Source organism: Saimiri boliviensis, chromosome 10 (genome assembly GCF_048565385.1).
Source record: "Saimiri boliviensis isolate mSaiBol1 chromosome 10, mSaiBol1.pri, whole genome shotgun sequence".
Lineage (NCBI taxonomy): Eukaryota > Metazoa > Chordata > Mammalia > Primates > Cebidae > Saimiri > Saimiri boliviensis.
In genome coordinates this window covers 15,489,836-15,513,793 of record NC_133458.1, presented here as the reverse complement: position 1 = coordinate 15,513,793, position 23,958 = coordinate 15,489,836, and the positions used below count along the sequence as shown (strand labels likewise).

General features: G+C 37.9%; 1 protein-coding gene across 1 annotated transcript; it reads left to right on the top strand.

The window, feature by feature from the left end:
- Positions 1-1,578: 1,578 nt before the first annotated feature.
- On the top strand, positions 1,579-22,605 carry LOC141579984 (uncharacterized). The gene is made up of 3 exons (XM_074378819.1): positions 1,579-2,397; positions 13,117-13,293; positions 14,617-22,605. The coding sequence occupies exons 1-3, from the start codon at positions 2,317-2,319 to the stop codon at positions 20,920-20,922; spliced, it is 6,564 nt and encodes a 2,187-aa protein (XP_074234920.1). The 5' UTR covers positions 1,579-2,316; the 3' UTR covers positions 20,923-22,605.
- The last annotated feature ends 1,353 nt before the right edge of the window (positions 22,606-23,958 follow it).

Sequence of the window (23,958 nt, the reverse complement as noted above, 5' to 3'; positions counted from 1 at the left end):
GCTTTCACACTGAAGACCATCATCTATTTTTCATGAAATTTTTATGTATGTATGTATATGTGTATGTCAACATTCCATTTTTTCTCATATATTTATCCAGTTGTTCCAGCACCACATTTTTGAAAGTACAGTCTTTTCCCATTTTTATTATCTTGTCACTTTTGTCAAATAACAGTAGGTTATGTTTGAGAGAGTTTTTTTTTTTGATTATTTATTCTGTTTCATTGATTTATATGATCTATTTTCCTTAAGCCAATACCATACTGTCTTGACTAACATAGCTTTATAGTTGGTGATAGAATTAGGTTGGATAACTTATCCTACTTTGTTCTTCTTTTTATTTTTCTTTTTAATTTATTTTTATAATTTCAACTTTTATTTTAGATCCAGGGTAAATATGAAGGTTTGTTACATGGATATATTGCATGATGCTGAGGTTTGGGGTATGGATCCCATCACCCAGGTAGTGAACATAGTAACTAATGGGTAGTTTCTCAACTCACATCCCCCATTCCTTGTTACCCCCTCTAGTAGCCTGCAGTATCTATTGTTCCCATCTTTATGTCCATAGGTACTCAGTGTTTAGCTTCCACTTATAAGTAAGAAAATACATTATTTGGCTTTCTTTTCTGTGTTAAGATTGTGGCCTCCAGCTGTATCCATCCTGCTGCATAGGACATGATTTCAATATTTTTTATGGGCTGTGTAGTATTTCATTGTATATATGTACCACTTTTTCTTTATCCAATTCTTTGTTGATAGACACCTGGGTTGATTCCATGTCTTTGCAATTGCAAATAGGACTGCAAGGAACATACAAGTGCATGGGTCCTTTCAGTAGAATGATTTATTTTCCTCTGGGTATATATCAAGTAATGAGATTGCTGGGTTGAATGGTAGTCCTGTTTTAACTTCTTTGATATATCTCCAGACTACTTTCCACAGCTGCTGAACTAACTTACATGTTAACCAACAGTGTTTAAGTGTTGTTTAAGTGTTTCCTTTTCTTTGCAGCCTTGCAAGCATACATTATTATTTGACTTCTTAGTAATAGTGGTTTTGATTTGCATTTCTCTAATGATTGGTGATGATAAAATTTTCACATTTATTGGTCACTTACTTGTCTTCTTTTGAGGAGTGTCTGTTCATGTCCTTTGCCTATTTTTTAAAATTATTTTTATTACATTTATTTATTTAATTTTTATTGTACTTTAAGTTCTGGGGTACCTGTGCAGATCTTCCAGGATTGTTGCATACGTACACACATGCCATGATGGTTTGCTGTCTCCATGCCCCCATCACCTATATCAGGCATTTCTCCCAGTGTTATCCCTCCCCAACCTCCTGGTCCCCTGCTGTCCCACCCCTAGCTTCCTGCCCCCAACAGACCCCAGTGTGTGATGTTTATTTACTTATTTATTTTCATTTTGTTTTCATAAGCTAAACATGCTAATTTTAATGTAAAGTGTCTCATATTAAAAGTTTAGAATAGGGTTTTATTTATTTTACATATTAATGGCACATTTTATTTAGAACCTTTCACTGTATACACAAATTAACTTGAGATGGATTAAAGATTTAAATGTAAGACCTCAAACTATAAAAATCCTAGAAGGAAATAGTCTTCATATTCTTCTTTTTTTAAAATTGCATTGGTTATTTTAGCTGTTTTGTATTTCACACAGGTTTTAAAATCAGCTTGTCAATTTTTAACAACAACAAGACCACCTTCTGGAATTTTGACTGGAATTGCTTTTATTCTTAAGACCATTTTTTGGCAGTGAGCAACCAATTTTAAGCCCTTATTCTGCACAAGCATAATGTTATGTACCTTACTGCCATTAACTAGGTACTACTATCTCCATTCTATAGATGATAAAATGTTAAGTAAATTGTCTGAGGTTGCAGAACTGTGAAAGAGTTGGGATTTCAATCCATGTCTAAATTGTGAGTCTAAATTCCTAACCACTCATCTCTGCTTTATCATCATAGCCTTTAACATCATAGCTATGTCAACTCCCATGACTATGTGCTTGGTGGTAGTCACAGAGAATAACCCAACAGTAGTCTCTACACTTCAGCTATGAAATCTGTCCTTAATTCAATCCAGATTCTCTCACATTTGTAACCTTCTGACCTCCATGGCAAGGTACCCATTTCCATTTGCACATCCCAACACTAACATGCAGTGAAATAGTCCCTTAGCCACTATGTTCAGTACTCCCCAGAGAGGTGACAATCATCACTAATTGTGACCCTATTGAGATATTTTCTGACTGTGCACAAGATTATTTGCTGGATTGAAGCAATTAGTAGATGTTTATTCTTTTCTTTTCCTTGTTTGCAGATACCTATGAAAATGGAAATTATTTTTTGGCGAACTTTACAGCAGCTCAGGTAAGACTAATTTACTACAATTTATAAATCTTTTCCCAGTTGTCTACAGATTAAACATTACAGTTAACTGTGTAAATGTAATATCCTACATCTTAATAGGAGGTTCTTCTTGTCTTTACTTTTATAATCCAGGTCCTTTGTCATTAAAATAAGGAAGAAAAATAATAAAATCTTTTTTTTTTTTTGCCAGTTTTATACCATCTCTATAAAACGAAACTTGGAATTCACATAATGCTGGAGAAAAAAATGGGGACTTAAATGTATAACGTGTTTTCCAAAGATGATAAATTTTTTGGCTGATAAATTTTGAAAGAAAAATGCTATATAAACTATTTATTATGCAACAATGCATAAAAGACGACCTTAAAACCTCAGTGGTATCTAACAATAAGTGTTTACTTAGCTTGTGAGCTTGCAGGGTTCAGAGGATATGGGCTTGGTCTTTGCTGATCTTTGCCAAGTCAGTCTTGGATCTGTTGGGCTGTTTAGATAATCTTGGCTGTATTCACATATCTGGGGGTGTCAGCTGATTCTCATATGATCTAAGATGGCCCTGTGGGAAGGTCTAGGTATGGCTTCTTCATAATTATGGAAGAGGGCTAAAATAAAAGTGGAAATCCCTTAGTTCATTTTAAAATCTTTTTTTGTGTGTGTGTGTGTGTAGAGTTGACTAATTTTTCATTAGCAATGCAAAGTCACATGGTCAAGCCCAGAGACAGAAAAGGGACAGAATGCCTCAACTGGAGTGGGAGGGCATTGCAAAATTGCATGGAAAGGGGTATGGATTTGTAAGGGCTGATTCATTCGTGACAGTGATGTAATCAATGCACCTTGCATGTTAAATGATTCCATGGATAATTTGTATAATTTTAATTAGAGTATGAGAGGGATCATTCTAGGTCAAACCTGGATTCTCCTTGTCTCTTTTTATGTAGTCACTTTAAGGAGTAGTATAGCACAAGTCTATTTTTCTTCTATAACAGCAATTCACATATTTGAAGATGTCTCTCAGTTATTCCTTTTGTCTTCTTAGAAATACGTATTGCAAGGCTAACTTCATGTTTCCTCTATTTCCTGCTTATACTGGTTTCCAGATCTGATTATTCTGTTTAGAATCCAGTTAACCTAGATTTCTTTTAAAACATCAGAATTGAGAGCATATTTTAGAACTGTCCTATCCAGTATGATAGCCACTAGCCATATGTGGCTATTGACTTGAAATGTGACCAGCCTAATGTGAAATATTCAAAAGTTAGCTTTAAAAACTTCAAAAACAAGGCAGGCGGATCATGAAGTCAAGAGATTGAGACCATCTTGGCCAACACCGTGAAACCCTGTCTCTACTAAAAATACAAAAAAATTAGCAGGGTGTGGTGGCACATGCCTGTGGTCCCAGCTACTCGGGAGGTTGAGGCAGAAGAATTGCTTGAACCCAGGAGGCAGAGGTTGCAGTGAGCCAAGACTGCGCCACTGCACTCCAGCCTGGTGACAGAGCAAGACTCCATCTCAATAATAATAATAATAATAATAATAATAATAATAATAAATAATTTATGGGCTTCCTGGGCAAGATGGCTGAATAGGAACAGCTCTGGTGTACAGCTCCCAGTGAGAACAATGCAGACAGCAGTGATTTCTGCATTTCCAACTGAGGTACCCAGTTCATCTCATTGGGACTGATTAGACAGTGGGTGCAGTTCATGGAGGGCAAGCCAAAGCAGTGTGGGGCACTGCTTCACCTGGGAAATTCAGGGATCAGGGAACTCCCTGCCCTGGTCAAGGGAAGCTGTCAGGGACCGTGCAGTGTGGCATGGTGCTATATGGTTCAGATACTACGCTTCTCCCATGGTCTTCACAACCCACAGACAAGGAGATTCCCTTGGGTGCCTAAACCACAAGGGCCCTAGGTTTCAAGCACAAAATTGTGCAGCCTTTTGGACAGACACCCAGCTACTTGCAGGAGTTGTTTTTCATACCCCAGTGGTGCCTGGAATGCCAGTGAGACAGAACTGTTCACTCCCATGGAAAGGGGGCTGAAGCCAGGGAGGCAAGTGATCTAGCTCAGCAGATCCTACCCTTACAGAGCCCAGCAAGCTAAGATCCACTGGCTTAAAATTCTCGCTGCCAGCACAGCAGTCTGAAATTGACCTGGGATGCTTGATCTTGGTGGAGGAAGGGGCGTCTACCATTACTGAGGCTTGAGTAGGCAGTTTTTCCATCACAGGTAAACTAAGCTACTGGGAAATTCAGACTGGGCAGAGCCCACCACGATATCACAAAGCCAGTGTAGCCAAACTGCCTCTCTAGCTTCCTCCTTTCTGGGTAGGGCATCTATGAAAGAAAAGCAGCAGCCCCAGTCAGGGGTTTACAGGTAAAACTCTCATCTCCCTGGGACAGAGAATCTGGGGGAAGGGGTAACTGTGGGCACAGCTTCAGCAGACCTAAACATTCCTGCCTGCTGGCTCTGAAGAGAGCTCCCAGAACAGTGCTCAAGCTCTGCTAAGGAACAGACTGCTTCCTCAAGTGGGTCCCTGACCCCCGTGCCTCCTGATGGGGAGACATCTCCCAGCAGGGATTGATAGACACCTCATACAGGAGAGCTCTGGCTGGCATCTGGTGGGTGCTCCCTTGGGACAAAGCTTCCAGAGGAAGGGCCAGGCAGAATTCTTTTCTGTTCTGCAGTCTCTGCTGGTGATACTCAGGCAAACAAGCTCTGAAGTGGACTCCCAGCAAACTCTAGCAGACCTGCAGAAGAGGGGCCTATTAGAAGGAAAACTAACAAAGAGAAAACTATAGCATCAACATCAACAAAAAGGATGACCACATGCAAAAACTCCATCTGAAGGTTACCAACAGCAAAGACAAAAGGTAGATAAATCCATGAAGATAAGAAAAACTGGCACAAAAAAGCTGAAAATTCCAAAGACCAGAATGCCTCTTCTCCTCCAAAGGCTCACAGCTCCTCTCCAGCAAGAGAACAAAACAGAATAGATAATGAGTTTAACAAATTGACAGAAGTAGGCTTCAGAAAGTGGGTAATAACAAACTCCACTGAGTTAAAGGAGCACGTTCTAACCCAATACAAGGAAGCTAAGAAACTTGATAATCAAGGTTAGAGGAATTGCCAACTGGAATAACCAGTTTAGAGAAGAACATAATGACCTGACAAAGCCGAAAAGCACAGCACGAGAACTTTGTGAAGCATACACAAGTATCAATAGCCAAACTGATCAAGCAGAAGAAAGGATATCAGATACTAAGATCAACTTAATGAAATAAAGTGTGAAGGCAAGACTAGAGAAAAAGGAATGAACAAAGCCTGTAAGAAATATGGGACTGTGTGAAAAGACAAACCTACACTAGATTGGTGTACCTGAAAGTGACAGAGATAATGGAACCAAGTTGGAAAACACACTTCAGGATATTATCCAGGAGAACTTTGCCAACCTAGCAAGACAGGCCAACATTCAAATTCAGGAAATACAGAGAACACCACAAAAATACTCCTCAAGAAGACCAACCCCAAGACACATAATCATCAGATTCACCAAGATTGAAATGAAGGAAAAAATGTTAAGGGCAGCCAGAAAGAAAGGTCGGGTTACCCACAAAGGGAAGCTCATCAGACTAACAGTAGATTTCTTTGCAGAAACTCTACAAGCCAGAATAGAGTAGGGGTCAATATTCAACATTCTTAAAGAAAATAATTTTCAACTCAGAATTTCATATCCAACCAAACTAAGCTTCATATGTGAAGGAGAAATAAAATCTTTTACAGACAAGCAAATGCTGAGTGATTTTGTCACTACCAGGCCTGCCTTACAAGAGATCCTGAAGGAAGCACCAAATATGGAAAAGGAAAAATTGTTACCAGCCAGCCACTGTGAAAACAAACCAAAGTGTAAAGACCATCAACACTGTGAAGAAACTACATCAACTCATGGGCAAAATAATAGCTAGTATCATAATGACAGAATCAGATTCACACATAATACTATTAACCTTAAATGTAAATGGGCTAAATGACCCAATTAAAAGGTACAGACTGGCAAATTGGATAAAGAGTCAAGGCCCATCAGTGTGCTGTATTCAGGAGACCCATCTCACATGCAAAGGCACACATTAGCTCAATTTAAAGGGATGGAGGAAGATTTACCAAGCAAATGGAAAGCAAGAAAAAAAAAAGCAGGAGTTGCATTCCTAGTCTCTGCTAAAACAGACTTTCAACCAACAAAGATCAAAAAAGACAAAGAAGGGCATGACATAATGGTAAAGGGATCAAAGCAAGAAGAAAAGCTAACTATCCTAAATATATATGCATCCAATACAGAAGCACCCAGATTCATAAAGCAAGTTCTTAGAGACCTACAAAGAGACTTAGGCTCTCACACAATAATAGTGGAAGACTTTAACACCCCAGTGCTAATATTAAACAGATCAATGAGACAGAAAATTAACAAAGATATTCAGGACTTGAACTCAGCTCTGAATCAAGCAGGCCTAATAGACATATACAGAACTCTCCACCCTAAATCAACAGAATATACATCCTTCTCAGCACCACATAGCACTTATTCTAAAATTGACTACATAATTGGAAGTAAAACACTCCTCAGCAAATGCAAAAGAATGGAAATCATAACAAACAGTCTCTCAGACAACAGTGCAATGAAATTAGAACTCAGGATTAAGAAACTCACTCGAAAACACTACATGGAAACTGAGCAACCTGCTTCTGGATGAATACTGGGTAAATAACGAAGTTAAGGCAGAAATAAAGAAATTCTTTGAAGCCAATGAGAACGAAGACACAACCTACCAGAAGCTCTGGGACATAGCTAAAGCAATGTTTAGAAGGAAATTTATAGCACTAAATGCCCACAGGAGAAAGCAAAAAGATCTAAAATCAGCCATTAAAAGAACCAGAGAAGCAAGAGCAAACAAATTCAAAAGCTAGCAGAAGACAAGATATAACTAAAATCAAAATAGAATTGAAGGAGAAAGAGACATGATAAACCCTTCAAAAATATCAATAAATCCAGAAGCAGGTTTTTTGAAAAGATTTAACAAAATAGACAGACTGTTGGCCAGATTAATAAAGAAGAAAACAGAGAAGAATCAAATAGACACAATAAAAATGATAAAGGGGAGATCACCACTGATCCCATAGAAATACAAACTACCATCAGAGAATACTATGGACACCTCTATGCAAATAAATTAGAAAATCTAGAATAAATGGATAAATTCCTGGGCACATACACACTCCCAAGACTAAATCAAGAAGAAGTCAAATCCCTAAATAGATCAAAACAAGTTCTAAAATTGAGGCAGTAATTAGCAGCCTACCAACCAAAAAAAGCCCAGGACCAGACAGATTCACAGCTGAATTCTACCAGAGGTACAAAGAGGAGCTGGTGCCATTCCTTCTGAAACTGTTCCAAACAACAGAAAAAGAGGGACTCCTCCCTAACTCATTTTATGAGGCCAGCAACATCCTGATACCAAAACCTGGCAAAGACATAGGAAGAAAAAAAAAAAGAAAGACATTTTCAGGCCAGTATCCCTGATGAATATCAATGTGAAAATCTTCAATAAAATACTGGAAAACTGAATTCAGCAGCACATTAAAAAGCTTATCCAGGCCGGGCGCGGTGGCTCAAGTCTGTAATCCCAGCACTTTGGGAGGCCGAGGTGGGTGGATCACGAGGTCAAGAGATCGAGACCATCCTGGTCAACATGGTGAAACCCTGTCTCTACTAAAAATACAAAAAATTAGCTGGGCATGGTGGCACGTGCCTGTAATCCCAGCTACTCAGGAGGCTTAGGCAGGAGAACTGCCTGAACCCAGGAGATGGAGGTTGCGGTGAGCCGAGATCGTGCCATTGCACTCCAGCCTGGGTAACAAGAGCAAAACTCTGCCTCAAAAAAAACAAAAACAAAAACAAAAACAAAAAAAAAACGTATCCACCACAATCAAGTTAGCTTCATTCCTGGGATGCAAGGCTGGTTCAACATATGCAAATTTATAAATGTAAACCATCACATAAGCAGAACCAATGACAAAAACCACATGATTATCTCAATAGATGCAGAAAAGGCCTTTGATAAAATCCAACATCTCTTTATGCTAAAACACTCAATAAACTACATATTGATGGAACAAATATCAAAATAATAAGAGCTATTTATGACAAACCTACAGCCAATATGATACTGAATGGACAAAAGCTGAAAGTATTCCCTTAGAAAACTGGCACAAGACAAGGATGCCCTTTCTCACAACTCCTATTCAATATAGTATTGGAAGTTCTGGCTAGGGCAATCAGACAAGAGAAAGAAATAGAGTATTCAGATAGGAAGAGAGAAAGTCAAATTGCAGTTGCCGATCACATAATTTTATATTTAGAAAACTCCATTGTCTCAGCCCAAAAACTCCTTCAATGTACAAAAATCACAAGCATTCCTATACACCAATAATAGAGAGCCAAATCATGAGCAAACTCCCATTCATAATTGCTACAAAGAGAATAAAATACCTAGGAATACATCTTACAAGGGATGTCAAGGATCTCTTCAAGGAGAACTACAAAACACTGCTCAAGGAAATAAAAGAGGACACAAACAAATGAAAAGCATTCCATGCTCATGGATAGGAAGAATCAGTATCGTTAAAATGGCCATACGTCAAAAGTAATTTATAGATTCAATGTTATCCCCATCAAGCTACCATTGATTTTCTTCACAGAATTAGAACAATCTACTACAGATATATACTACAAATATATATACTACAATCTACTGCAGATATATAGACCAATGGAACAGAACAGAGACCTCAGAAATAACACCACACATTTACAATCATCTGATCTTTGACAAAATTGACAAAAACAAGCAATGGGGAAAGGATTCCCTATTTAATAAATTGTGTTGGGAAAACTGGCTAGTCATGTGCAGAAAGCTGAAACTGGACCCCTTCCTTACACCTTATACAAAAATTAACCCAAGATTGATCAAAGATTTAAATGTAAGACCTAAAACCATAAAAACCTAAAAGAAACCTAGGCAAAGCCATTTAAGACACAGGCATGAGCAAAGACTTCATGACTAAAACACAAAAAGCAATGGCAACAAAAGTCAAAATAGACAAATGGGATCTAATTAAAATAAAGAGCTTCTGCACAGCAAAACAAACTATCATCAGAGTAAACAGGCAACCTAGAGAATGGGAGAACAGTTTTGCAATCTATCCATCTGACAAAGGGCTAATATCCAGAATCTACAAGGAACTTAAACAATTTTACAGGAAAAAAAAACATTGAAAAGTGGGTGAAGGATATGAATAGGTGAAGGATATGAACACTTTTCAAAAGAAGATATTTATGCAGCCAACAAACATATGAAAAAAGGCTGAGCATCATTGGTCATTAGAGAAATGCAAATCAAAACCACAATGAGATACCGTTTTATGACAGAACAGTGATCATTAAAAGGACAGGAAACAACAGATGATGGAAAAGGTGTGGAGAAATAGGAATGCTTTTACACTGTTGGTGGGAGTGTAAATTAGTTTAATCATTGTGGTAGACAGTGTGGCAATTCCCCAGGGATCTAGAACTAGAAATACTACTTGACCCAGCAATCCCATTATTGTGTATATACCCAAAGAATTACAAATCATTTTACTATAAAGACACATGCACACGTTTCACAATAGCAAAGACTTGGAACCAACCCAAATGCCCACCAGTGTTAGACTGGATAAAAGAAAATGTGGCTCATATACACCATGGAATACTATGCAGTCATAAAAAAAACGAGTTCATGTCCTTTGTAGGGACATGGATGAAGCTGGAAACCATCATTCTCAGCAAACTAACAGAGGAACAAAAAATCAAACACTGCATGTTCTCAATTGTAAGTGGGAATTGAACAATGAGAATATATGGGCACAGGGTGGGGAATATCGCACACTGGGGCCTGTCAGGAGGGTGGGGGGCAAGAGGAAGGATAGTATTAAGATAAATAGCTAAAGTAGCTGATGGGTTGATAGGTGCAGCAAACCACCATGACACATGTATGCCTACGTAACAAGCCTGCACATTCTGCACATGTATCCCAGAACTTAAGGCATAATGAAAAAAAAATTCAAAAATATCTTATGAGTATTTTTATACTGAAAAAGTGTAATAAAAACATTTTGGCTATATTATGTAAATAAAATAAGTTTTGAAGTTTATTTACCCTTTTTCTTTCTACTTTTTTTTTTAAAAAATATGACTACTAGAAAATATTAAATTACGTATATAATTTCCGTTATATTTCTACAAGACAGCATGGAATTCTATATTGCCTACTACCTCTTTTTACTAGATTCTATATTTTTCTGCTGTTATTACATTGTGTTATTTTTTAACACATGTATCAGATGTTTGGCACATATAAATCTCTTGGTCAGCTTATACATTCAAATTATTCTCATAGACATGATTATCAGGTCATGTTACTCCATCCTGCATTTGTCCCTTTGAAACTAACTGCAAGACGTATACTAATAAATGTGTATATTCTCTGCTCTTAAATTGAGCAGTTGAGTTGAAGACTCTACATATTTTTCCTCTCAAATATTATTTTAATGAAGCTATTGATATGGAAGTCCTGAATTTCAGTGCTATTTCTACTGCTATTATTCCAATTAGAAAAGACACCCTGTTTAATCTGTTTTTTTTTTAAATTTTAAGACATTACATTGCCCTTTATTAACTTCTGATTCCAAAATTTCATTTTTCTGATAAATTAATTCTTATTTCTGTGATGTTTGATAGATTTTTTTCCTTAAGAATAAGGGGCCTGAAATGAAATAAAGCTCCCAACTTTTCCTGGGGATAACTATTATCAATGGTTCCTGGCTGGTAAACCAGCTTGAGGGGGTGGGAGACGATTTGTACCATTTGCTAATTTCTGTAATGTAGCTACTCTCACCATCTTAACCAATTTCAAGCATCAACTGGCTTGTAAAATTCCAGGAAATTTAAAAATTAACTCTCTCAAAGCAATAAGAACTAGCTTTAGAACCCATTTATTTTGAGCTGTATCTTTTTTCTTGATTTTTCCCTTGTTTCTGCCTGCCCAGTAGCAAAAGTCTTGCTCATCCTTAATGCCAATTAAATAGGGTTCTTTTTTCTCTTCTTACTGCAGCCATCATAATTGAGAAATGCATAGCTTCACTCTACTACAACTACCTCCTTGATTTGTTGCATAGAATCTTCAGAATCTTACCTTCCATACCTACCTGGCCGCATGTCCCTGTTTACTCAGCACAAGCAATGGTTGTCCTTGCACTCCTCAATGAATGCGCCTTTGTTCAGTGTGTCCCTGTGCCGCTATTTCCTGTATCATAATAAATCCTTCCCATCCTTCCAGGAGTTCTGAAGTTACATGTCCTTCCTAAGTTGTCCCTTGATCCTCTTCCTCCCATTTAATTTTTCCTCTCTTCACACCTGTGAAAATAACCACTGTGATTTTCACTTGGGCATTCATCATTTGCTACCTCATTATTTATATCACATTGTTATAACCCCTGTATTACTACTTACACAATCCATGATTTGGTTAACTTCCTGTGTTTCTTGCACACTGTCCTTAGTCTAGGGACTGTTTGCCACACTTCTGTGCTCACTCTAAATATAATTCGTTCGGTACTATGTACGGGGGCACCTTGCATTTCCAACTTTGCCTATGATATAGCCTTGTTGCCTTGGACTACTCACTTCATTTTCCGGAGCTTCAGTTTCCTTGTCTCTAAGATAGCAATACTGATATTTTCTGTTCGAAATGATTATTAGAATACTTACAATGTAGGGAAAATAACTTTCATAATGCTGTACAATAAACTTATTTTCAGCATTACCAAATTTATTATAGCAGGTAGTCAGGAAGTATGTCTTCATGAAGTGTGTAGAGAGTAGAATTATAGTTACCAGAGTCTGGGAAGGGGTGGGGGCCATAAAGAGAGGTTGGTTAGTGGGAACAAAGAGACAGTTAAATAGCAGGAGTGAGTTCTTGTGTTTGACAACACAGTAGGGTGATGATAGTTAACAGCAATTTATGGTATATTTCCAAATAGCTAGAAGAGAAGATTTGAAATGTTTCAATGCAAAGAAATGATGAATGTGTACGGGTGCAGTGGTTCACACCTGCAATCCCAGCATTTTGTGAGGCTGAGGTGTGCAGATCACAAGGTCAGGAGTTCGAGACCAGCCTGGCCAACATAGTGAAACCCCATCTCTACTAGAAATACAAAAATTAACTGGGTGTGGCGGCACACATCTGTAGTTCCAGCTACTTGGGAGGCTGAGGGGGAAGAATTACTTAAACCCATGAGGCAGAGGTTGCAGTGAGCCGAGACCATACCATTGTACTCCAGCCTGGGTGAAAGAGTGAGACTCCATCTAAAAAAAAATAATGGTGAATGTTTGAAGGGATGGATATCCTAAATACCCTGATTTGATCCCTACCCATGGTATATATGTATCAAAATATCATATGTATCTCATAAATGTGTATAACTATTATGTATCAATAAAAATGTAAATACATAAATAAAAAGAGCAAACATATAACAAAAGTAAATTTAGATTTGTTAATATTTTAATATGGATCATAGTCTATCAACAATGTATTATGTATATTTTTCTCTTTATAAATTCTTTATAGAACATCTTGCAAATCCAGACCATACACAATAAGTATTTGAGTGACTCAAATCCACTAAAAGTTGGATATATTAGAATCTGGGGTATGAACTCTACTACCTATGTGACACAAGTCAGTTTCACCTATGACGACCAGCAATTTATGGAGAGAAATTTCCAGAGTGACCCTTATAAACAGGTAGGTCTGAAAGGAATATTAGCATATCACAAGTAAATTTTGTCATTCTGCAAAATTATCACCAATACTTTTGCTAGCAATTAAAATTATCATTGTTATATTCTCATATATTAGCAGGTTATAAATATGTGCAATAGATATGTTCCTGAAAAGTTGCAAATGTTGAATCACATTGTAAAATGTGCAACATTAGTGGTCTTTTCAATATAGCCTAGGGGTCAGTGATCACTGGCCTGATGAGATCCACTCCATGTATTTATCAAAGAGACTGCTATGTTTTGATAGGTTGGTCTTCCACGTTAGCAAAATAAAACTTCTTTCTGCTGTAGAGGCTAAAACAGAGGAAAGGGTGATTCCCTAAAGCTGTTGAAGGTTTCCGCATCCTTCCTGCAGTTATTCATGTCCCTGGTCAAACTGATGGATCTTACGGGTGGATGAAAATTGGCAGTAAACTGTGGTGATCATCAGGTGAATATATTCACCTGTGGCATAAGATAAAAGGTTGACAAAACAGTAGGACAGAAATAGCAGGCCCTACCTGAGGATTCTAGAACCAACTAAAGTAGAATTTTAGAAGATGAAATACCAATCATTACCAAAGGCAACTACAAAAAGAAGTATCTCACTTTTAGAACATAAGACTTCATAAACACAGAATCAGCAACCCGTAATGGATAGTTTAGAAAAGTGAAAATGGACAACCATAGATCTTTTTTTTCTATAAGGTGAAGTGGGCACCCTGATGGTATTTGGACTCTGAAAAATGGCCCCTCTGAGTGCTCAAATAGATACTCTCCCTTTAAGCTCTTCTGGGCATTTATCTTAAAGCATTTTACCTAGACCATTGAGTTCAAAACTACTCTTTGTAAGTAATTACTTCCAGTTAAGATTGTGTAGAAGATCCTTGAAGACCTCTTTTTTAAAACTCTATGGCGTATCTGATGCCTATTATGTGCCAGACACTATACTGTTTGGAATAAGGAAAACATGAAACTACCTTGCTGTGAAGAAGACTAAAACCCAATGGCAAAACAAAGAGATTTTAATAAATGTTGTTTTTATCACAGCTGCAAATATTTGTAAACAATAAGGTTCTGACTAAATGAAGTGAAAAGAAATAGCATAGGGATTATGCACACAGAGCCTCTCTCTGTATTTATCTGACTGGAATCAATATGACCTAACCTAAAAAGGAACGTTTATATCTTATTACTGGAAATGAATGAATACATCGTTTTTTATTAAATTGTAATTTAAGAGGTGACCTACGTGTAGGTTTAAGAAGTTCTAAAATACTCATTTATGTCTTTTCTTTTCTGACAGACACTAACTATTCAATTGACTGACAAGATTATCAACCTGGAAAAGTTAACTAATGTTACTTGGATTTATGGTAGTCCTGTCCTTCCTACTCCAACTAAGACAAGTACCATCCCAACGAGTTCTCATCCTCCTCCATCTACTACTAATGCTACCAGTTCTGAGACTATCACTGGTTTTGCCAGTGCAAATACTACCACTGGCACTACTTCTACTGCTCCTATCACAACCACAACTTTTGCAAGAAGTACTGTTGGTGTTACAACTAGTACTACTGTTCCTGATACAACTGCTCCTTTCCCTACAAGTACTACTAGTGCTAGCACTACTGTTACTGTTCCTATCACAACCACCCTTTTTACAACAAGTACTGTTGGTGCTACAACTAGTACTACTGTTCCTGATACAACTACTCCTTTACCTACAAGTACTACTAGTGCTAGCACTAGTGTTACTGTTCCTATCACAACCACACCTTTTGCAACGAGTACTGTTGGTGTTACAACAGGTACTACTGTTCCTGATACAACTGCTCCTTTCCCTACAAGTACTACTAGTGCTAGCACTAGTGTTACTGTTCCTGTCACAACCACACCTTTTGCAACAAGTACTGTTGGTGTTACAACTAGTACTACTGTTCCTGATACAACTGCTCCTTTGACTACAAGTACTACTAGTGCTAGCACTACTGTTACTGTTCCTATCACAACCACACTTTTTACAACAAGTACTGTTGGTGCTACAACTAGTACTACTGTTCCTGATACAACTGCTCCTTTCCCTACAAGTACTACTAGTGCTAGCACTAGTGTTACTGTTCCTATGACAACCACACCTTTTGCAACAAGTACTGTTGGTGTTACAACAGGTACTACTGTTCCTGATACAACTGCTCCTTTCCCTACAAGTACTACTAGTGCTAGCACTAGTGTTACTGTTCCTATCACAACCACACCTTTTGCAACAAGTACTGTTGGTGCTACAACTGGTACTACTGTTCCTGATACAACTGCTCCTTTCCCTACAAGTACTACTAGTGCTAGCACTAGTGTTACTGTTCCTATGACAACCACACCTTTTGCAACAAGTACTGTTGGTGCTACAACTGGTACTACTGTTCCTGATACAACTGCTCCTTTCCCTACAAGTACTACTAGTGCTAGCACTAGTGTTACTGTTCCTATCACAACCACACCTTTTGCAACAAGTACTGTTGGTGTTACAACTGGTACTACTGTTCCCGATACAACTGGTCCTTTCCCTACAAGTACTACTAGTGCTAGCACTAGTGTTACTGTTCCTATCACAACCACACCTTTTGCAACAAGTACTGTTGGTGTTACAACAGGCACTACTGTTCCTGTTACAACTGCTCCTTTCGATACAAGTACTACTAGTGCTAGCACTAGTGTTACTGTTCCTATCACAACCACACCTTTTGCAACAAGTACTGTTGGTGCTACAACTAGTACTACTGTTCCTGATACAACTGCTCCTTTCCCTACAAGTACTACTAGTGCTAGCCCTAGTGTTACTGTTCCTATCACAACCACACCTTTTGCAACAACTACTGTTGGTGTTACAACCAGTACTACTGTTCCTGATACAACTGCTCCTTTCCCTACAAGTACTACTATTGCTAGCACTAGTGTTACTGTTCGTATCACAACCACCCTTTTTACAACAAGTACTGTTGGTGCTACAACTAGTACTACTGTTCCTGATACAACTGCTCCTTTCGATACAAGTACTACTAGTGCTAGCACTAGTGTTACTGTTCCTATCACAACCACACCTTTTGCAACAAGTACTGTTGGTGTTACAACTAGTACTACTGTTCCTGATACAACTGCTCCTTTCCCTACAAGTACTACTAGTGCTAGCCCTAGTGTTACTGTTCCTATCACAACCACACCTTTTGCAACAAGTACTGTTGCTGTTACAACCAGTACTACTGTTCCTGATACAACTGCTCCTTTCCCTACAAGTACTACTAGTGCTAGCACTAGTGTTACTCTTCCTATGACAACCACACTTTTTACAACAAGTACTGTTGGTGCTACAACTGGTACTACTGTTCCTGATACAACTGCTCCTTTCCCTACAAGTACTACTAGTGCTAGCACTAGTGTTACTGTTCCTATCACAACCACACCTTTTGCAACAAGTACTGTTGGTGTTACAACTAGTACTACTGTTCCTGATACAACTGCTCCTTTCGCTACAAGTACTACTAGTGCTAGCACTAGTGTTACTGTTCCTGTCACAACCACACCTTTTGCAACAAGTACTGTTGGTGTTACAACTAGTACTACTGTTCCTGATACAACTGCTCCTTTCCCAACAAGTACTACCAGTGCTAGGACTAATGTTACTGTTCCTATGACAACCACACCTTTTGCAACAAGTACTGTTGGTGTTACAACTAGTACTACTGTTCCTGACACTACTGCTCCTTTCCCTACAAGTACTACCAGTGCTAGCACTAATGTTACTGTTCCTATCACAACCACACCTTTTGCAACAAGTACTGTTGGTGTTACAACTAGTACTACTGTTCCTGATACAACTGCTCCTTTCCCTACAAGTACTACCAGTGCTAGGACTAATGTTACTGTTCCTATGACAACCACACCTTTCGCAACAAGTACTGTTAGTGTTACAACTAGTACTACTGTTCCTGACACTACTGCTCCTTTCCCTACAAGTACTACCAGTGCTAGCACTAGTGTTACTGTTCCTATCACAACCACACCTCTTGCAACAAGTACTGTTGGTGCTACAACAAATACTACTGTTCCTGATACAACTGCTCCTTTCCCTACAAGTACTACTAGTGCTAGCACTAGTGTTACTGTTCCTATCACAACCACACCTTTTGCAACAAGTACTGTTGGTGCTACAACTAGTACTACTGTTCCTGATACAACTGCTCCTTTCCCTACAAGTACTACTAGTGCTAGCACTAGTGTTACTGTTCCTATCACAACCACACCTTTTGCAACAAGTACTGTTGGTGCTACAACTAGTACTACTGTTCCTGATACAACTGCTCCTTTCCCTACAAGTACTACTAGTGCTAGCACTAGTGTTACTGTTCCTATCACAACCACACATTTTGCAACAACTACTGTTGGTGCTACAACTAGTACTACTGTTCCTGATACAACTGCTCCTTTCCCTACAAGTACTACTAGTGCTAGCACTAGTGTTACTGTTCCTATCACAACCACACCTTTTGCAACAAGTACTGTTGGTGTTACAACTAGTACTACTGTTCCTGATACAACTGCTCCTTTTGCTACAAGTACTACTAGTGCTAGCACTAGTGTTACTGTTCCTGTCACAACCACACCTTTTGCAACAAGTGCTGTTGGTGTTACAACTAGTACTACTGTTCCTGATACAACTGCTCCTTTCCCTACAAGTACTACCAGTGCTAGGACTAATGTTACTGTTCCTATGACAACCACACCTTTTGCAACAAGTACTGTTGGTGTTACAACTAGTACTACTGTTCCTGACACTACTGCTCCTTTCCCTACAAGTACTACCAGTGCTAGCACTAGTGTTACTGTTCCTATCACAACCACACCTTTTGCAACAAGTACTGTTGATGTTACAACTAGTACTACTGTTCCTGATACAACTGCTCCTTTCCCTACAAGTACTACCAGTGCTAGGACTAATGTTACTGTTCCTATGACAACCACACCTTTCGCAACAAGTACTGTTGGTGTTACAACTAGTACTACTGTTCCTGACACTACTGCTCCTTTCCCTACAAGTACTACCAGTGCTAGCACTAGTGTTACTGTTCCTATCACAACCACATCTCTTGCAACAAGTACTGTTGGTGCTACAACAAATACTACTGTTCCTGATACAACTGCTCCTTTCCCTACAAGTACTACTAGTGCTAGCACTATTGTTACTGTTCCTATCACAACCACACCTTTTGCAACAAGTACTGTTGGTGCTACAACTAGTACTACTGTTCCTGATACAACTGCTCCTTTCCCTACAAGTACTACTAGTGCTAGCACTAGTGTTACTGTTCCTATAATAACCACACCTTTTGCAACAATTACTGTTGGTGCTACAACTAGTACTACTGTTCCTGATACAACTGCTCCTTTCCCTACAAGTACTGCTAGTGCTAGCACTAGTGTTAGTGTTCCTATCACAACCACACCTTTTGCAACAAGTACTGTTGGTGCTACTACTGTTACTACTGTTCCTGATACAACTGCTCCTTTCCCTACAAGTACTACTATTGCTAGCACTAGTGTTACTGTTCCTATCACAACCACACGTTTTGCAACAAGTACTGTTGGTGTTACAACTAGTACTACTGTTCCTGATACAACTGCTCCTTTCCCTACAAGTACTACTAGTGCTAGCAGTGTTGCTAATGTTCCTATTACAACCATGCCTTCCCCTACAAATACTGCTGATGCTAACACTAGTAATACTTTTTCTAATACCACTATGCCTTCTCCTACAAGTAGTACTACTATGAGTACCAGAGCTACTGTTTCCATTTCAATGACTTCTCTTCTGACAAGTACTGCTGATGCCACCATTAGTACTACTGTACTTATTGCCACTACTCCTTCTCTAGCAAGTACTACTGATGTTAGCACAAATACTACTATTTATAATATAAGTACTCCTCTTCAAACAAGTACTACTAATGCTAGCACTACTAATGTTGCTAATATAACCACTACCTCTTATACAAGTACTGATGATACTGTTCTAATTACTACTATTCTTTCTCTTGCAAATACTGGTGTTGATACTAGTAGTAATAGTTTTTCTATTATGACCACTTCTTCCTCTGAAAGTATTAATGCTACAAACACTACTCTTATGGTAACTACTTCTCCTGCAAGCACTGATGTTGCTAGTACAAATAATGAAGCTTCTGTGACAAATTCTCTTTTACCTACAATGTCTGCTGGTGATAGAACTAGTAATAGTATTTCCATATCAACTACTTCTTCTGGTAATATTGTTCCTATTGTGACTACTCCTTCTCCAAGTACTGATCCTAATAGTACAGGTAAAAATACTATTCCTGGCATAACTACTTATTACCAAACTTCTCTCACCACTCCTACCCACACTCTTACTTCTATTCCTAGCTCTACTACTCCTATTTTGAGCATGTTTCCAACAAGTAATACATTTACTACTGATAAAATTACTAATTTTACTACCCCTAGAAATGCAAACACCATTATTTTCAACACTCTTGATACAAAAAGTGCCATGATAATGGATGCTACAGTTGCTACTACCAGCACCAAAGATAATACCATGAGTCCAGATACAACAGTTACTTCCACAGACAAATTCACTACACACATCACACAGTTCACTGCTCCCCATTCTGCTACTACTACAACTCTAGGCTTAAGCCACACATCATTAGCTCCTACAAATCTTCCTAGTCTAGGCATCATTGATACTACTACTGCCAGCACTACAGCCCCTATAATGGATTTAGTTACTACAAATATTATAAATATCACCACTGAGGGAAACACAAATACAAGTACAGGAGTTGCTGCAGCTACTATGATGACAAATACTACTATAGAAACTACCACTGAGGTAATTTCAACTCTACCTCATATAAGCACACCTGGTGCCATCACCACAGATGACGTGTCTCCAACTGCACTTACCACAAATACCACCACTACCTATCCTCCAAATACCCATAGTTATGCTTTAAACATCATCTCCACAGACACTGGAGATACTACACCAAATATCACCAATGCAAACATTACCAGTATAATGCCAGGTGTTACAGATGTTATAGGTACTCCCACGAGTGTTAATGTTAGTATCACAACTATTCCTATTTTGAATACTTTTTCTACTACTTCAGACACCATAATTACTAGTACTGAAGACTCTGCCACTTCCTCACATATAAACACTGCAGATGTTACATCTACTACTAAAACTACTGCAAGCACCATTACAGTACATAGTGACACTATAGCTACACATGTTTTCAATACAAAAACTACAAATTTAATTACTACTTCTGATACAGTCTTTACAAACACTTACATTTCAAGTACCACAGTTATTCCCATCACCAATACTATAAATAGTACAGGCCATGCAGTAAATATTACTGATGCAGATAACTCTAACACTGTAACAGGTAACACCACACACATTTCTGTTTCAAATATCACAATACCCTCAGACACAATAACAACTACTGGTCTACATTTAGAAACTTCCCATATGGTAACAACAAATTCTACTACTGAGGAGTAGTGGCTAGTTATTTACCTATTACTGCAAACTAGTGCTACCACAGGTACTGCAAATATTACCAAATATGCTTTAAATACTACCACGCCTAATAGCACAATACGTACCTCTAGTACTGCACCTACTTATATTGCAAATGCCATAAGTGCTACTCTAGTTCCATGATTACTACTCAAGGCAGGATAGTTACCTCAGATAACTCCTTCAAACAACTATTACAGATATAGAAAATCAGTTATGAGATACTCTATTTTATGCTACTTAAGTTTTCACAAATATTACTCACAGCTACTCCAAACACTGTCATCATTGCAGACATGTTTAGGAAGGCTTACAATCCTTGTAGCTTTCACCAAAGAAGCTGTGGGTACTTATTTTGCAGCCATAATATGTACACTTTTTCTTTGAAATTATAGTTATTATTTTTATAACCCCATCAATTAAACTACAGATGTTTTGTATATCCTATATATCCTTGCTGCAGACTTCACAGGTAATTTTGGTATCTGAGATAACACTGCATTAGGCTCTATAAATAGTATTGTCTTAGATGTAGTTATTAAAATAGTCCAACTTGTTTCTTGAGTCACACGTCATAATACCATAACTGAGAGCACTAGTGATACCCCTGGCACTCAAATGGCTTCTATACCAACAGTTATTAATATTACAGTAGAGTATGTAATTAGTCATGCTAAAAAATGCACTTTATTTTCCTATGAACTTTTCCAAATGGCATAGCTACCAATAGAGTTATTTGCATTACACATACTAATAGTATTATTGCTTCTGAAGAGTTCCTAACTGTAGCTACAGATATGGAAAATGCTACCGTTGAAGGTCTTGTATAACCTTACTTCAGGCATTGAAATAATCTTAAGTTATAAATATTACCTATTGGTTTTACTATCATAGAAAATTATTATAGATCCTAAAAACATAAATTCCTGAACTTTGCAACCATTATTTTATAGGTACTACTAATACTCTTACTACAGATTTTATAAGTACTTTCACTTATAGATAGTATTCTCAGAAAATTGTAATCAATCTAAATTAGGAGATAGTCTTAAAGCCTCTCTGTTACCACCAATGACTGGCTCTGACTCTAGTATAAATCAGAAATTATCCAGACAGAGTTAAGTATGTAAATATACAGCATAAGGAAGACAGCTTCTGCACTGGAATCACAGTTCATAATCTTATTTGTGTTTTCTTCTATTCATACAAACTTTTCCCTTATAATTTCACTGTCCAGACTCTTCTTCATTATGTTACGGTTATCAGTCTATGCCTGGTCTTTCATATCCAAATTCATCATTTACCCTTGATCTTTTCTTAGATCACTCAGACCCCCATGAGTAGACCCATGGTTATTACCAAATCTGGTCAGTTGGGTACTATTGAAGGTTTAATGCTGGGACAGTATTCTTAAAGTTTAGTTCATGGATCCATGGAGTGCCACAGGTCTTAAAATCTACTTTCACAATGCTTCTAAGTTACCTGTTTTTTCAGTCTCATTGTCTCATTAGTATATAGTGGCATTGTCCAGAGACTCTATGCTGTACTGTGTCCCAATAGATGAATATAGAAACAGAAAAAAGAATCTAGCTGTCTTCTATTAAGCTAGACATTAAACAGATTTACAAAATATAAAATAATGCCATTCTTCTTACTAATTTTTCTTTTGCTTTGGAAAATATAGTTATTTTTCATTAAAACATATTTATGTTATCACAAAGTGAATGTTATATTTTATGAATGAAAAATAAATATTAAAAATATTTTACAAATGATTCAATTTTGATTTCTAATGCAGCAAGTATTAGCAGATATAACCCACATAAATAAGGCACAGTGCCCTCACTAATTTTGAATGTAAAAGGGTTCTGAGACCAAAGAGTTTGAGAACAACGTTCTTTAAGTGAGCATAAAACATCCTATTTCCACTCTCATATCCTAGTCAAGTATATTATCAACTTCCCCAGCATGCAGGCACTCCAGCATCTATAACTTACTCCACATGAATATCTTCCACTGTCTACAAACACATCTGCCCAGCTTTTTGACCTGCCAGCCCAGCTATACTGTTGTCCAGACAATTTGATGGTGCTCCAGACAAGGGGCACACATTCATCAGTTGGGAGCATTTGCCTTTTGGAATCTGCCCACAAGCTACAGTCCTCTAAACAAAGTTGATAGACCTTATGCTTGTATATACATGACTCCTAACTTGACCTTGCAACTCAAAGCAAACTCAAAATTCGATGGACTTGGTCACAGACTTCCTCGCTTGTATCTTCACTGGGGGAGATGAAGGGCATTTGTGTTGTTGGCACCACAAACTCTGATACAGGATAAAGTGCCCTGTATGCTAAGGCACGGCACCTAATATCCTGCTGCCAACCCACCATGCCAGCACTGATTCACTGACCAAAGACTTCACTTAAAGCAGCTGGGATTTGGAAAATGAAGATGAATCTGCTTGAACAAGCGTAGTTCTGAAAGCACCAAAGTCCAACCTCTTAAACACGTAAATGGAAAATAATTGAAAGCATGAAATTTTGAAAAGGTAACAAATACTTTGAATATACAAAAGTCTGGACTTTGGTCAGATGTTTGAAAAGACTTGAGAATTGAAACTCAGGAGTCAATGTACAAGTAGTGATCACAGAACGAGATACAGAATAAAGTCTAGAACTCTGGACACCAAATTTAAATGTTTTTCTCCGTATTTTATTATTTCTCATACTTTGATGTACATTTTCTGTCTCTGTCAAGTTTTCCTTTTTTTTTCCCTGCATTATTCTTTGTCACTCTGATACCCCAGCCCTAAATATTCATTCCTCCACATCTTTCTTTCTCCCAAAATCATTTGGAGTAAGTAAAAAGTGAGATACTTTAATAAAATTACTAATTTATTTTAAGCCTTTCTTGATCATTGAAAATCTAGATACAGGATATTAAATGGTTTCTTCCCTATCCTCTAGAGCAGGGTTGATCTTATGGCCTGAGGAAAAAAAATCTGGCCTACAGCTG